This window comes from Portunus trituberculatus, chromosome 37, assembly GCF_017591435.1.
Source record: "Portunus trituberculatus isolate SZX2019 chromosome 37, ASM1759143v1, whole genome shotgun sequence".
In the NCBI taxonomy this organism is placed as follows: Eukaryota; Metazoa; Arthropoda; class Malacostraca; order Decapoda; family Portunidae; genus Portunus; species Portunus trituberculatus.
The window spans coordinates 19,585,927-19,600,926 of NC_059291.1; the positions used below are offsets into that span (position 1 = coordinate 19,585,927).

At 37.7% G+C, this 15,000-nt stretch overlaps 2 protein-coding genes across 2 annotated transcripts in view; one reads left to right on the forward strand and one right to left on the reverse strand.

The window, feature by feature from the left end:
• The window catches only part of LOC123514375, a 115,263-nt gene that overhangs the window by 75,509 nt on the left and 24,754 nt on the right, over positions 1-15,000 (reverse strand). The window lies entirely within an intron of this gene.
• Positions 1-15,000, forward strand: part of LOC123514151 (rho GTPase-activating protein 190-like) — a 523,040-nt gene that overhangs the window by 70,113 nt on the left and 437,927 nt on the right. Inside the window, exons 6-7 of the mRNA XM_045271800.1 lie at positions 2,337-2,539; positions 13,738-14,207. Of these exons, the coding sequence (XP_045127735.1) occupies positions 2,337-2,539; positions 13,738-14,207 (673 nt within the window). The remainder of the gene's footprint in view (positions 1-2,336; positions 2,540-13,737; positions 14,208-15,000) is intronic.

A 15,000-nucleotide genomic window follows, 5' to 3' on the forward strand; every position in this document is an offset into this window, starting at 1 on the left:
ACAGTATATGTGTAAACTAATGAGGAAGAGAAATAGTAGATGATTTTATTATGTGCCCGGTTGACACACAACAAACAATTTTGATAATAGTTGGCTAATTGCTACTCATGATCTAGATGGCCATGGTAGAATTTACAAGTGTGTGTGCATGTCAGCTTACCATAGATTGAGGTGTCAATGCTTGTCAGTGAAGAAGAGCAGATGTGTATTGAAAAGCATGGACAATAGATATGTTAGGTGTGTTATTAGTGAAAGTAATTGTTATATTCAGAAAAATGTACATTTTATAACAGTAACAAAGTCTTATTTGAGGATCAAGTTCTAAAAATAAATTTGATCTAGTGAGGGACAGTGGCATAATAATCTTGAAATTTTAGAAGGACCTTGGTATACTTTCATGCTGTCTTATCATTCTTCATTGTGATACAGCTAAATAGGATCCTAATGCAGAGGAATTTATTGTGGATAATAATTGTTTTTAAAATTTTTTATGTATAGTTATGTATTACATTCAACTTGATTAACGTGAGGGTTACATTCTGTGGTATTCAAACATAATTTTCCCATAAAAAAACAATGGTAAAAGGGGATTATGTTCCTAGCTACTGGGAAAGTCTGTCTTTTCTGAGGATTTTGTTATTCAAAGCTTGAGAAAAACTATTAATACATCACAAGGTCACAGTAACAATAAAAACACATGGTCTCGCCTGCACATCTTTCTTTGCCCAGGAAATTAGAAAATTGTTAATTCAGTGTGATTTGTTGTATGATTTTATATGCCAGGAATATTATCCCACTTTCATACATTTATTATTGATGCATTTAACAAAGTAGACCATGAGTGTGATTTGGTGGTGGTTGGTAGTAGTGTTTGTTTACCATCACCAGCTGCTTGAGCCATGCAATTCAGACAATGCTGTCTCACCTTTCTGCCACAGACAACATGGAAAATTTTACTAAGGGAACCAGCCCTTTTACTGCTGCAGAGTGTGATTTATTAATAGACTTGGTGAGCCAGGAAAAATGCTTCCAATTAAAAATGCAGATGGCTGTATAGTGGCCTTAACATGGGAGAGAATCTCTACCTCCTTCAACCTCCTTTAGGGAGGCGGTGGCATAGTGGATAAGGTGGTGAGCGTGGGATTGGGCAGACGTCCACGCGTAGGTTCGAATCCCACCACGTACAGCCTTAAAACACTTTGCCATTTGTCGAGTGGTTTAAAGTTACCTACATATCACCATGATACCCCAGGTTCTAGGTGGTTACACTCAAGATGAGCTTGGGCGGTGATATGGGCCCTAATATGGGTACCACTATAAATAAAATTGCCTGCGCCACTAATGGGCGGAAGCTGAACAGCGCTTCCCATACACTCTTCAAGTGTGCCTACAGGTGCTATAGGCCTTACCATAAAAAAAAAAAAAAAAAAAAAAAAACTGAGCAGGCTATGGGAAGAGGACAGTCCACCAGCTATCTACATAAGTGGGTACTTATTAAATGATAAAGACATACAACTGATCATAAGCTAAGTAGAATTCTGATAGAAAACTTGGGAGATGGAAATGTGGTGATTGAAGCTGGCTGTGGCCATGCCGTTGTTGTTCTTGGGTTTGGTTCCAATCACAATCTTTGTAAATCTGAAAAATAACCTATATATTTTTGTTTCTAAAATCTATTAGTTCATGAAAATATTACTAATTATAGTTATTTAGGTAAAATTTATGCTAAGATAATGATAAAGACACGGGTCTTGGTTCCCCTTCGTGGGGAAGGTAAATCCTGCCTGATCGTTGCCTTCCTGAGCTGTCGGAAGGCAGCATTTGCTTGTAAGAATACCAGTTTCTCTCGTATGGTATCCTTCAACTGATGAAGCTGGAAGGTATTGTTTAAGAATCTGTGTCAGTGTGGTTTCCCACAGAAGCACCATGAGCTTGTGTGACGTCGTTGAGTTGAGTTGAGCAGCATTAAATCAAATAGATTGCATTATTTAATTGTATCCTTAAATATCAAGTCACATTAAATTGAAATCTCATTATTTAAACTCTCATTAATTGAGAGTTGACTGTATTTCCATTAGAAACATCATATGAATAAGTTAGATGTAGATGAATAGCAGTTGAATAATGTGGGAGATTACTTAATACTCTTATTGTTTTTGGTGTGACAAAATTATGGCGGATAAGGATATGTTAGGATGGTTAATAGGCACAAATTTATTTTAAAGATAATCCCTAAATGTGTTTTGGATATGTACTTGTTATTGACTACTTAATATTTCTAACTAGAAATGGATTAATGTGTATGATAATTTCAGTTGCTTTTCTCATATTGACAGGTATTGAAAAGGAGTATGAACAGCGTGTCCTGCCTGATGGGAAAGTAAATGTGGATGGGTTCCTGTGTGTGTTTGATGTATCACAAGTTCCCAACAGATCTCTTGAACGACAGGTGGAACTCACAGCAAGCATTCTGAACAACTGCCTCAAGACTAAGCGGCCAGTAGTCCTTGTCACCACCAAGAACGATGAGGCTAATGAGGTAACTCTTCTTTATTGTATTATAGGATTTGCCTAGTTATGGTATATGAGATTGCTCTTTATTTGTGTACTTTTATCTGTCCTCATTTTTATGTGTGTGTGTGTGTGTGTGTGTGTGTGTGTGTGTGTGTGTGTGTGTGTGTGTGTGTGTGTGTGTGTGTGTGTGTGTGTGTGTGTGTGTGTGTGTGTGTGTGTGTGTGTGTATTTACCTAGTTGTAGTTTTACAGGGCCTGGGCTTTATGCTCGTGTGGTCCCGTCTCCATATCTACACTTATCCAATTTTTCTTTAAAACTATGTACACTCTTTGCTGATACCACTTCCTCACTCAAACTGTTCCAAGTCTCAACACATCATTGCGGGAAACTAAATTTTTTAACATCTCTCAGACATCGTCCCTTCCTTAGTTTCTTACTATTTCTTACTATGTGTGTGTGTGTGTGTGTGTGTGTGTGTGTGTGTGTGTGTGTGTGTGTGTGTGTAATTCAGCTCAGTCGCGTGCTGGTCACCCAGCCAGTCTTCCCCATTACGGAGCGAGTTCAGAGCTCATAGACCGATCTTCGGGTAGGACTGAGACCAAATCAACACACAACACACACCAGGAAAGTGAGACCACAACCCCTCAAGTTACATCCTGTAGCTATTTACTGCTAGCTGAACAGGGGCCACACATTAAGAGGCATGCCCATTTGCCTCGCCACCCTGGGACTTGAACCCGGCCCTCTCGATTGTGAGTCGAGCGTGCTAACCACTACACTACGCGGTGTGTGTTTCACTGTTTCACTGTTTGATCTGCTGCAATCTCTGACGAGACAGCCAGACGTTACTCTACGGAACGAGCTCAGAGCTCATTATTTTCGATCTTCGGATAGGCCTGAGACCAGGCACACACCACACACCGGGACAACAAGGTCACAACTCCTCGATTTACATCTCGTACCTACTCACTGCTAGGTGAACAGGGGCTACACGTGAAAGGAGACACACCCAAATATCTCCACCCGGCCGGGGAATTGAATCTTGGTCCTCTGGCTTGTGAAGCCAGCGCTCTAACCACTGAGCTACCGGGCGTGTGTACTGAGCAACTGGGGGTGTGTGTGTGTGTGTTTTACCTATTTGTATTTACCTATTTGTGTATCACAGGGCCCGAGCTAAGCTCTCTGTGACCTGTCTCCTTGTCCATTCCTGTCATATCTCTCTTCCATCAGATTGACACACACTGCGTCAATGACATCACTGCTCAGTTTATTCCACTTATCAATGCTACGATGCGGGAAACTGTATTTTCTCACGTCATTTAGACAGATGTCCTTTATTAGCTTTTTTCCATGTCCTCGGAGATGATTACTTGTGGTCACCTTTATCAACTCTCTATCCAGTATGTCAATCTTGTTCACCAATTTATACATAGTTATTATGTCTCCTCTTGTTCTTCTCTCTTCTAATGTGGTCAGCCCCAGCTTCCTCAGTCTTTCCTCATAGTCTAACTCCTGAGTCCTGGTACCATCCTTGTTGCCAGCCTTTGTACCCTTTCCACCTTCTTCACATTTTTCTTCATATGCAGTGACCAGACACATGCTGCATATTCTAACTGGGGTCTTATTAAGGTACATAATATCTTCTTCATCATTCCTTCATCTAGGTAGTGGAATGCAAGGCCAATATTTTGAAGCATGTTGTATGTTTTCCAAAAAATCTTGTTAATGTGTTTCTCCGGTGACAAAGTGTTTTGCAGTTACTCCTAAGTCTTTCTCCTCATTGGTCTCTTTAATTTTCTCATCACCCAGCCTGTAATCCCTGTTTGGTCTGTATCTACTTCTTCCCATTTTCATAACATGGGTCTTGTCTATATTAAATTCCATCTGCCACTCCTTACTCCACTCATATATTTTATCAAGATCTTCCTGTAACTTGTTACAATCTTCCACATTCTTTACTCTCCTCATAATTTTAGTATCGTCCATAAACATGTTCATGTAACTGTCAATTCCTACTGGCATATCATTAACATAAATCAAAAACATGATGGGACCAAGCACTGACCCTTGTGGAACTCCACTGGTTACCTTCTTCCACTCGGACTTCCTTCCTCTCACCACTGTTCTCATTTCTCTTCCCATTAAGTAATTTTCCATCCATTTTGCTAGTTTATCATTTACTCCTCCAATCATCTTTAGTTTCCACATCAGTCTATTGTGTGGTACTTTATCAAAGGCCTTTCTCAAGTCCAGGTAGATAGCATCCACCCATCCCTCTCTATGTTGTAGTATGTCAGTCACTCTTGAATAAAAACATAATAAATTGGATACACGATCTTCCTTTTCTGAAACCAAACTGCCTTTCACTCAGAATGTTTTCACTTTCTAGATACTCACTCCACTTAGCTTTAATTACTTCTTCACATACCTTGCACAATATACTAGTCAACGATACTGGTCTATAATTTAGCGGTTCCATTCTACTACCATTCTTATATATAGGCACAATGTCAGCTCTTTTCCACTCTTTCGGGACTAATCCTGTTCGTATGGAGGTTTCCACAATATCAAATACGGGGTTCAACAATTGATCCTTACATTCTTTTAGCAACCTCCCAGATATGCCATCAGGCCCCATTGATTTATTAATATCCAGATTGCTTATAATTTTCCTTACATCTTCCTTAGTAACCATGATGTCCTGCATTTGCTTTATTTCCATAGGCCTTCTTCCCATAAAATGCTCCTCCTTTGTAAACACTTTGCAAAAGTTGTCGTTGAAAATTTCAGCTATATCTCCAGCATCTTCATATACTTCTTCCCTGTTTTATACCTTTTCTATTGCCTCCCTTTTATTTAGTTTTCCATTTATGAATGTGTAAAACATTTTTGGGTCACTAACACAGTTTTCCACCACCCTCTGTTCATATTCCTTCTGTGCTGTTCTCCTTACTTCAACATATCTATTCCTTGCTGTTTTGTAGACTTCCCTTGATAATACATCACTGTTTTTCTTAAGTTTCTTCCATGCCTTTTCTTTGTTCTTTTTTGCTTCTTCACAATTTCTATTAAACCACTGATTATTATTTAAAGTCCTCTCTCTGTGATATGGCACAAACTTTTTCACAGCAGAGTTATACAAATCCATAAATTTATCATATTTCAATTGCATATCCCTTTCCTGGTATACCACGGACCAGTCAATTTAATTAAAGAACTCCCTTGTATGGTTATAATTTGCCCTAGTATAATTTAATTTTTCCTCCTTGCATTCCACAATCTTATTCATGCTTAATTCTGTATCCAGCTCAAAGCTTAGGACATCATGATCGCTTTTCCCCAAGGGACATTCATGTTCAATTTCCTCTTTTAGAGATGCCCCTGGTAAATACCAAATCCAACCATGCTGCAACATCTTGTCCCCTGCACCTTGTTGGTGATCTCACCCACTGTGTCATCAAGTTATTTGTTGCTACCTTTAACAATTCTTCTGCCCACTCACCACCGTTCACCACTTCGTAGTCTTTCCACACTATTTCTTTACAATTAAAGTCTCCAACTATCATCACTCTATCCTTTCTGATGAGTTCTTGCTTCATTCTGTCTAGAGTATTTCTCATCACCATTTGGTACTGTTCATATTCCCAAGCATGGGTGGTATGTATACTGTTATAATATTAATGTCTCTCTTGCCATCTGTTATAAGCATACTTATCACTTCTTCATTTCTCTTACTATAGTTCACCTCCTTCACTATCAGATCTTCCTTAGTAAGAACCATTATACCACCACCTCCTTTATTTTTCTATCATTTCTCCATACTTTGTAGTGTTTTACAACAAACCAGTCTAGCTTTATTTCGGCCTTAGCTTTGTTTCCACTACACACATTATGTCCGTTCGTTATTTCTTAGGTAATCCATACATTCTAGCCTCTTAGACAGAAATCCATCTATGTTCGTGTAAGTCACTTTTATTCCATTCCTAGTCACATTCTTCCATGTAATGCCTATTCCGTCTGTTTTATCCACCACTTCTTTAGCCTCCCATTTCTCATCCTCCAAAAAAACTTGGTGTTTTCCTCCTCTGTCTTTCGTCATTCTCTCCTTCACTTCAGTTACAAGCTCGTTCATTTTCATTCGCTCATCTTGTGACATATTTCTTCTTATGTAAATTGTTGTGGTTTCCTCAGTGTCCTTAAGTTTCCAAGCCCTCCTTAACAAGGCCTCCGCTGCCACCTGAGACTTTAATTTCAATTTTAATGGTCTATTCTTGCCTTCCTCAAAAGCTCCCAATCTCACACTTTCTTCTACCTCAGCATATAGGTCCTCTTCTTCCACAGAGATCTTGTTCAGTAAAGACTTAATCCTGTCATTTTCCTTATCCCTCCAGTCCTGCCAGTTTCTGTTAGTTTCCTCCCGCAATCCTATTATGATCACACATTTTTTCTTTTCAGCAATATCTCTCTCACATACTCATTTTCCTTTAGTGCCTTTACCATTTCCTCTGCGTAATCCCTTTATTTTCCTCTTCCTGCTTTTTTACTATCTCCCTAAACGGCCTTTGTACCTGAGGCCTGATGTTCATGGTTCAACTTCTTTCATCCTGGTATCAATTAGATTAAGGCATTCCTCCTTCCTCAAGTCCCCTTCGGATATTTTTATCTCCATTTCCATGAGTTTAGCCTTCATCTCTTCACATTGTTTCCTTAGTTGTTGGTTTTCTTTCTCCATCTCTACTCTTTCCTTCAATAGCTCTTTATTCGCTAACGTTAACAAATAGATATCTTTTTTGAACGAATCATTCTCGGCTAGAACTCTATCCAGTTTTTCTTCTATGGACAAAATGTTTAGGAACTTACTTTCCAGTGCCTGGATTCTTACATCCTATCTAGTTTCTCCAGTCCTTTTGGCGTAGTAATAAAACCTTCAAAGTCTCTGGCTTGTCTAGACGCCATTTTTTTATCGTCAGCTGATTACGGCCAAAACAATCACTGCCCACACTCTCCTCTCAGGGATCACTCTCCATATCCCTCACTTTCAACACTAAGCGACAGTAGGACATTAACAGGACACTAACTTAGAGTTACCCGGGCCCTGTAACACCATAGGTATTTTCCTTCTTCCCGTGTGTGTGTGTGTGTGTGTGTGTGTGTGTGTGTGTGTGTGTGTGTGTGTGTGTGTGTGTGTGTGTGTGTATTTACCTAGTTGTATTTATCTAGTTGTAGTTTTACAGGGCCTGGGCTTTATGCTCGTGTGGCCCTGTCTCCATATCTACACTTATCCGATCTTACTTTAAAAGTATGCACACTCGTTGCAGACACTACTTCTCATTTAAACTGTTCCACGTCGCCATACATCTTTGCAGGAAACTATATTTTATAACATCTCTCAGACATCTTCCTTTTCTCAGCTTTTTACAATGCGATCTTGTGCTTTGAATGTCATATTCTTCTCTCAGGATCAGTTTCTCATTATCCACTTGGTCCATTCCGTTGATCAATTTATAAACTTGTATCAGATCTCCTCTCTCCCTTCTTTGTTCCAGGGTTGGCAGATCCATAGCCTTTGGTCTCTTCTCATATGTCATCCCTTCAAATTCTGGAACCATTCTTGTAGCAATTTTTTGTAGTCTCTCCAACTTTCTTATGTGTTTCTTTTTATGAGGGGTCCACACTACTCCTGCATATTCCAGTCTGGGTCTTATTATAGTACTTATCAATTTCTTCATCATTTCTTTGTCCATGTAGTGAAATGCTATTCCAATATTCCTTAGCAAATTATATGTTTCTCTAAAAATTCTATTAATATGGCTTACTGGTTGATTGTTTTCTTCCATCGTCACTCCTAAGTCCTTTTCCTTTTTTACTTTCTCTAGTTCTACTCCATCTCCCATCTTATAGATTCCCATGGGTTGTCTTTCACTCTTTCCCATTTCCATAACATGGCTTTTGTTCACATTGAATTCCATTTCCCACTTTTTACTCCATTCCCAGATCTTATTTAGGTCTTCTTGCAGTATTTCACAATCCTCCTTTTGCTTTATAACTCTGCACAGTTTTGTATCATCTGCAAACAGATTTATGTAGCTTTTCACTCCTTCTGGCATGTCGTTAATATAAATGAGGAAAAGTATTGGTGCAAATACTGACCCCTGTGGCACTCTGCTTTCTACTGCTCTCCACTTGGACTTCATATCTTTAACTACCATCCTTATTTGTCTCCCCCTCAAATAATTTTCTATCCATCTCAATGTGCTTCCTTTTAAGCCACCCTTCTACTCCAACTTCCATAGTAATCTTGCATGTGGCACTTTATCAAATGCCTTTTTTAAATCCAAATAAATACAGTCAACCCATCCCTCTCTCTCTTGTACTCTTATCAACTATTCTAGAATAGAAACTCAATAAATTAGTTACACACGACCGTCTTTTTCTAAAACCAAATTGGCTATTTGATATTAATTTGTTGTCTTCAAGGAACTCGATCCATTGTTTCTTTATTATTCTTTCACACATCTTGCATATTACACTAGTTAGTGATACCAGTCTGTAATTTAAAGGTTCTTCCTTCCTTCCACGCTTATATATGGGAACCACCTCAGCTCTTTTCCATTCTACTGGTACTGTTCCATTTTCTATTGAGCATTTTATGATGTTGTATATAGGACTTGATAGTTCTTCCCTACATTCTTTCAGTATTCTGCCTGAGACTTCATCCAGTCCCATTGCCTTCTCTTCATCCAGTTCCTTCATTAACTTGTTTATTTCAAGCTTGGTTACTTTAATCTCTTTCATATAGATGGTCTCTCTATTACTCTGTGGCCTTTCAAATTTGGATTCCTTAGTAAAGACCTCCTGGAATTTATTATTTAATAGTTCTGCCATTCTTTTTGGGTCGTCCACTATCGCGTTCTCTCCTTTTAACCTTTCTATTGTTTCTTTTTGCCTAATTTTTCCTTTTATGAATCTGTAGAACAATTTTGGTTGCTCCTTACATTTTTCAACAATGTCCTTTTCAAAGTTCTTTTCTTCTTCCTTCCTCACCTTAACATATTCATTTCTCGCTGCCTTGTAGTTTTCCCTATTTACTGGATTTCTATTTCTTCTCCACCTTTTCCATGCTCCATCTCTTTTCTCCTTTCCCCTAGCACATCTTGCATTAAACCAATCTTTCTTTTCTTCTTCTTTAGGTCTATATTTGGACATATTCCTGACTCCTGTTTTGTATATTTCCAAAATAAGTTATATTCTCTTGCATGTCTCTGAGTTTCCATCTCCTCCCAGTTTACGTTTTAAAATAGTTCTTGAGATTCTCAATATCAGCTTTTCTGTAATTTAATCGGTCTCCTTTGTATGAAATGTCTCTATCTTCCTTTCCCTCTTCTATATCCATTTCTAATATTACATTGTCACTCTTTCCCAATGGGCACTTATATCTTATATCATCATTCATTTGTATACCCTTGTAAAACTAGGTCCAATCTCTTGCTCATCGTTTCCTCTGAATCTTGTGCATTCCTTCTTTACTCTGGTCCATCATATTGTCTATCATTAGGTTCAGGAATCTATCTCCCCAGGCATCTTCCCCCATACCACTTTCATAATTTTCCCAGTCTACCTCCTTACAGTTGAAATCTTCTACCAATATCACTTTTCTCCTTTCCTTAATGATTCTTGTAGACTCCTTATTGTGTCATCTATCATGTCTCTATATTCTTGATTGGTCCATGATTTGTTTTGGTGGCACATATGTTCCAATGATTGTTAACTCCTTTTTATTAATATGCATCTTAACATACAGTATTTCTGCTTTTCCTTCCCCACATTCCACTTGGTTTATCACTATCTCCTTCCTTAACATAATAATGACTCCTTCTCCTCCTTTACCCACTCTGTCTCTTCTCCATACATTATACCTATTATCCAAGTCTATTTTGATTGCCTTATTTAGTATTGTTTCAGCCAGGCATACAATATCCGGTTCTTCTTTATGTAATCTCTTATTCTAATTTACTTGATAAAACCCAGTCTATGTTCGTATACGTGATTTTTAGTCTCTTGCCTTTATCATTTTTAGTTAAACTTGTTCCACTTTTTTCTCTTCCTTCTCGTTTATATACCATTTCCTTATCCTGTCTCCTAGAAATCTCCAAAAAAATGATTTTTTTCCTCTTATGACCTTTCATTATTTTTTCCCCTTACTGTGTGTGTATTAACCTAGTTGTATTTACCTAGTTGTAGTTTTACAAAGCATGGGCTTTATGCTCGTGTGGCCCCGTCTCATTATCTACACTTATCCAATCCTACTTTAAAAGTATGCACACTCGTTGCAGACACTACTTCTTCATTTAAACTGTTCCACGTCTCGATATATCTTTGCGGGAAACTATATTTTTTAACATCTCTCAGACATCTTCCCTTTCTCAGCTTTTTACTATGCGATCTTGTGCTTCGGATGTCATATTCTTCTCTCAGGATCAGTTTCTCATTATCCACTTGTTCCATTCCGTTGATCAATTTATAAACTTGTATCAGATCTCCTCTCTCCCTTCTTTGTTCCAGGGTTGGTAGATCCATAGCATTTAGTCTCTCCTCACATGTCATCCCTTCAAATTTTGGAACCATTCTTGTAGCCATTTTTTGTAGTCTCTCCAACTTCCTTATGTGTTTCTTTTTATGAGGGGTCCACATTACTCCTACATATTCCAATCTGGGTCTTATTATAGTACTTATCAATTTCTTCATCATTTCTTTGTCCATATAGTGAAATGCTACTCCAATATTCCTTAGCAAATTATATGTTTCTCTAAAAATTCTATCATTATGGCTTACCGGTTGATTGTTTTTTTCGTCGTCATTCCTAAGTCCTTTTCCTTTTTTACCTTCTCCAGTTCTATCCCATGTCCCATCTTATAGATTCCCACGGGTGGTCTTTCACTCTTTCTCATTTCCATGACATGGCTTTTGTTCACATTGAATTCCATTTCCCACTTTTTACTCCATTCCCAGATCTTATTTAGGTCTTCTTGCAGTATTTCACAATCCTCTTTTTGCTTTATAATTTTGCACAGTTTTGTATCATCTACAAACAGATTTATGTAACTGTTCACTCCTTCTGGCATGTCGTTTTTATAAAAGGAAAAGTATTGGTGCCAATACTGACCCCTGTGGCACTCCGCGTTCTACTGCTCTCCACTTGGACTTAATATCTTTAACTACCGTCCTTATTTCTTTCCCCCTCAAATAATTTTCTATCCATCTCAATGTGTTTCCTTTTAAGCCACCCTTCTCCTCTAACTTCCATAGTAATCTTGAATGTGGCACTTTGTCAAATGCCTTTTTTTAAATCCAAATAAATACAGTTAGTGTGTATTTACCTATTTACCTATTTGTGTATTACAGGGCCCGAGCTAAGCTCTCTGTGTCCTGTCTCCTTGTCCACTCCTGTCATATCTCTCTTTCATCTGATTGACACACACTGTGTCAAAGACATAACTGCTCAGTTTATTCCGTTTATCAATACTACGATGCGGGAAACTGTATTTTCTCACGTCATTTAGACAGATGTCCTTTATTAGTTTTTTTCCATGTCCTCGGAGGTAATTACTTGTGGTCACTTTTATCAATTCCCTGTCCAGTATGTCAATCTTGTTCACCAATTTATACATAGTTATCATGTGTCCTCTTGTTCTCTCTTTTAATGTGGTCAGCCCCAGCTTCCTCAGTCTTTCCTCATAGTCTAACTCCCTGAGTCCTGGTACCATCCTTGTTGCCAGCCTCTTTACCCTTTCCACCTTCTTCACATTTTTCTTCATATGCGGTGACCAGACGCAAGCTGCATATTCTAATTGGGGTCTTGTTAAGGTGCATAATATCTTTTTCATCATTCGTTCATCTAGGTAGTGGAATGCAAGGCCAATATTTTGGAGCATATTATATGTTTTCCCAAATATCTTGTTAATGTGTTTCTCCGGTGTGTGTGTGTGTGTGTGTGTGTGTGTGTGTGTGTGTGTGTGTGTGTGTCTTTGCACGTGTGTGTGTGCGTGTGTATGTGTGTGTCGCGTGTGTATGTGTGTGTGCGTGTCCCCTCGCTCGCATACACACACTTATGCAGTTTTGCCCTTCGTGTATATTATTACTTTCAACTAATATGTTTGAAAACTATAAAGTATTTTATTGATTGACTACTGTACTCTATTGAAGATGTGGGAGTACTGTATAGTATTGCTTTGTTTTGCTTTTATGGTTTAACAGTTGATGCTGAGAATCAACATTCTTGTGGGAAAAGAACTAGAACTTAAGTGTCATCTTTTAATTTTCCTTTTTGTCATTCAGTCTTGTCCTAAATCTGATATTTTCATAGATTCACTACATATATTATGTTTTATACCATGGAAGGCTGACATAAGTATATCAGCTTTCCTTAGTTATAATCTTTTAAACTTCATTTTGTTTTCTTATTAGTATCGTTTACATTTCTACATAAACAAATATATCATATTTCATGTACTCATTCACATTATTAGATTCTTAGATTAATACACTTATCTACATCACTCCTTACTCACACAGAGCTTTGAGAACAGGTTAAACTCATGTTGGTTCCCAAGCTGTAAGTGAGGAAAGAAAGAGAAAGAAAAAGAAAACTATGATATGATATTCCCTATCCTACTACCTATTCCTAACAGCCATGTATCTCATATTACACTTAATTTATCAATTCATGCATAATTTCTGAATCTTTTTTATTTCTTATGCTCTTCATGCTGAGATTACTGAACTTTGTTTTTCAAATTCTACCACAAAAATTTATCAATTCATGCATAATTTCTGAATCTTTTTTATTTCTTATGCTCTTCATGCTAAGATTACTGAACTTTGTTTTTCAAATTCTACCACAAAGATTGAAAATCATATTTTGTAAGCATTGCAAGAAAATTTAATTGTATGTTATATCCCTAAACTGTACTTATATATGTATACTATTTATATATATATATATATATATATATATATATATATATATATATATATATATATATATATATATATATATATATATATATATTTAGATATACATACAATGTGTTTGTTTTTGCAAGATTAGAATCTTTATATTTTACTTTGTGCTTCAAGTCTTGTTTTGGGTCTGAAGTGACTCCCTATTAATTATACGTAAAAGAATATATTGCTCTAAACAGTAAAATTTGCCTTTTTTTTCAGGTGTATGTGAAGGAAGCCGAGAAACTAGCCAGCAGAAAAGAATTTAAGGGTAATATCCCTTTAGTGGAAACCTCAGCTCATGAAAATGTTAATGTGGACTGTGCATTCATGACACTAGCAAACTTAGTGGATCGTAATAGAGGACGAATACGAATTGTTCCATTTTATGAGGCAGCGAGACATAGAAAAGAAATTCTTGATGTAGCAACAGATGCCTTCCAAAGATTAGTGCGCACACATGTTCTTGACTACCGGTCTATATGGGCCTCAACTAGTAAAAAACTTGCTCAAAATCCTGATTTTATACATTATGTGGACCTCTTTGGTATGGACCAAGCGGCCAAGTTGTTCCGTCGACATGTTAAAAAGTTGAAAGAGGAGTACCTGCAAAGGAAAGTGGAAGGATACATGGACCTGCTGCCCTCCATTCTACGTGAATTCTTCCCTGACCTACAGAGTTTAGAAGATGGGTGAGTACAGTTCCAGTATGGGCATGTTTTGTATAAACGAATAGAATGCCGTATTTGACGGCATATAAGGCACATGGACTTGTAAGATGTACCCCTATTTCAGCAGGTCATATTCAGGAAAAGAAAGTTTTAGTGTATTTAAGAATATAGTATTGAAAGCAATCTAGCAACACTTTATGCAGGCAGAAAACATCAATAATTTGTAGTTTCACCCAACCATGGAATCTGGTATGTGGCTTATGTTTTTCTAGTGAAAAATGTAGTGAATTGATTGATGGTGCATGTCATTTCTGCCACAAGTTAATATTTTTTGAGTTATGTTTGTTTTTGAACTCTAACTTATGCCTATCTCTCATTCCCAATGACCTTAGGGAATATATGGAAAATTGGAATTTTTTGGGGTAGGGGTGCATTAACCCCTTTGCTACTGAAGAAATACCATAGTACGTCATAAGAAATTTTCGCTACCGAACTGATGAAGTACATGCGTACACCATTGCTCCAAAAAGGCTTCATCTACTCGGTTTGTGTTTTTTTTTTTATGATTCGGTGACAATGTGACTAACTGGCACCTTTTGTTTTCAACGACATTGAGTAAGTTGGCTTGGGGGGGATCGTGAGGCCTGAGGGGAGGGATGATAGCTGGCGGGCAGTGTACCAGTGTCGCATAATGGCGTCGTCATTGTCATCCTTGAGTAATTCTGAGGGTGACCTGGATCTATTAGATGAATTACAGGATTCTGAGGACAATGAAACTCAATCAGAAGGCCTCATTAGTGACTCAGATGAGGAA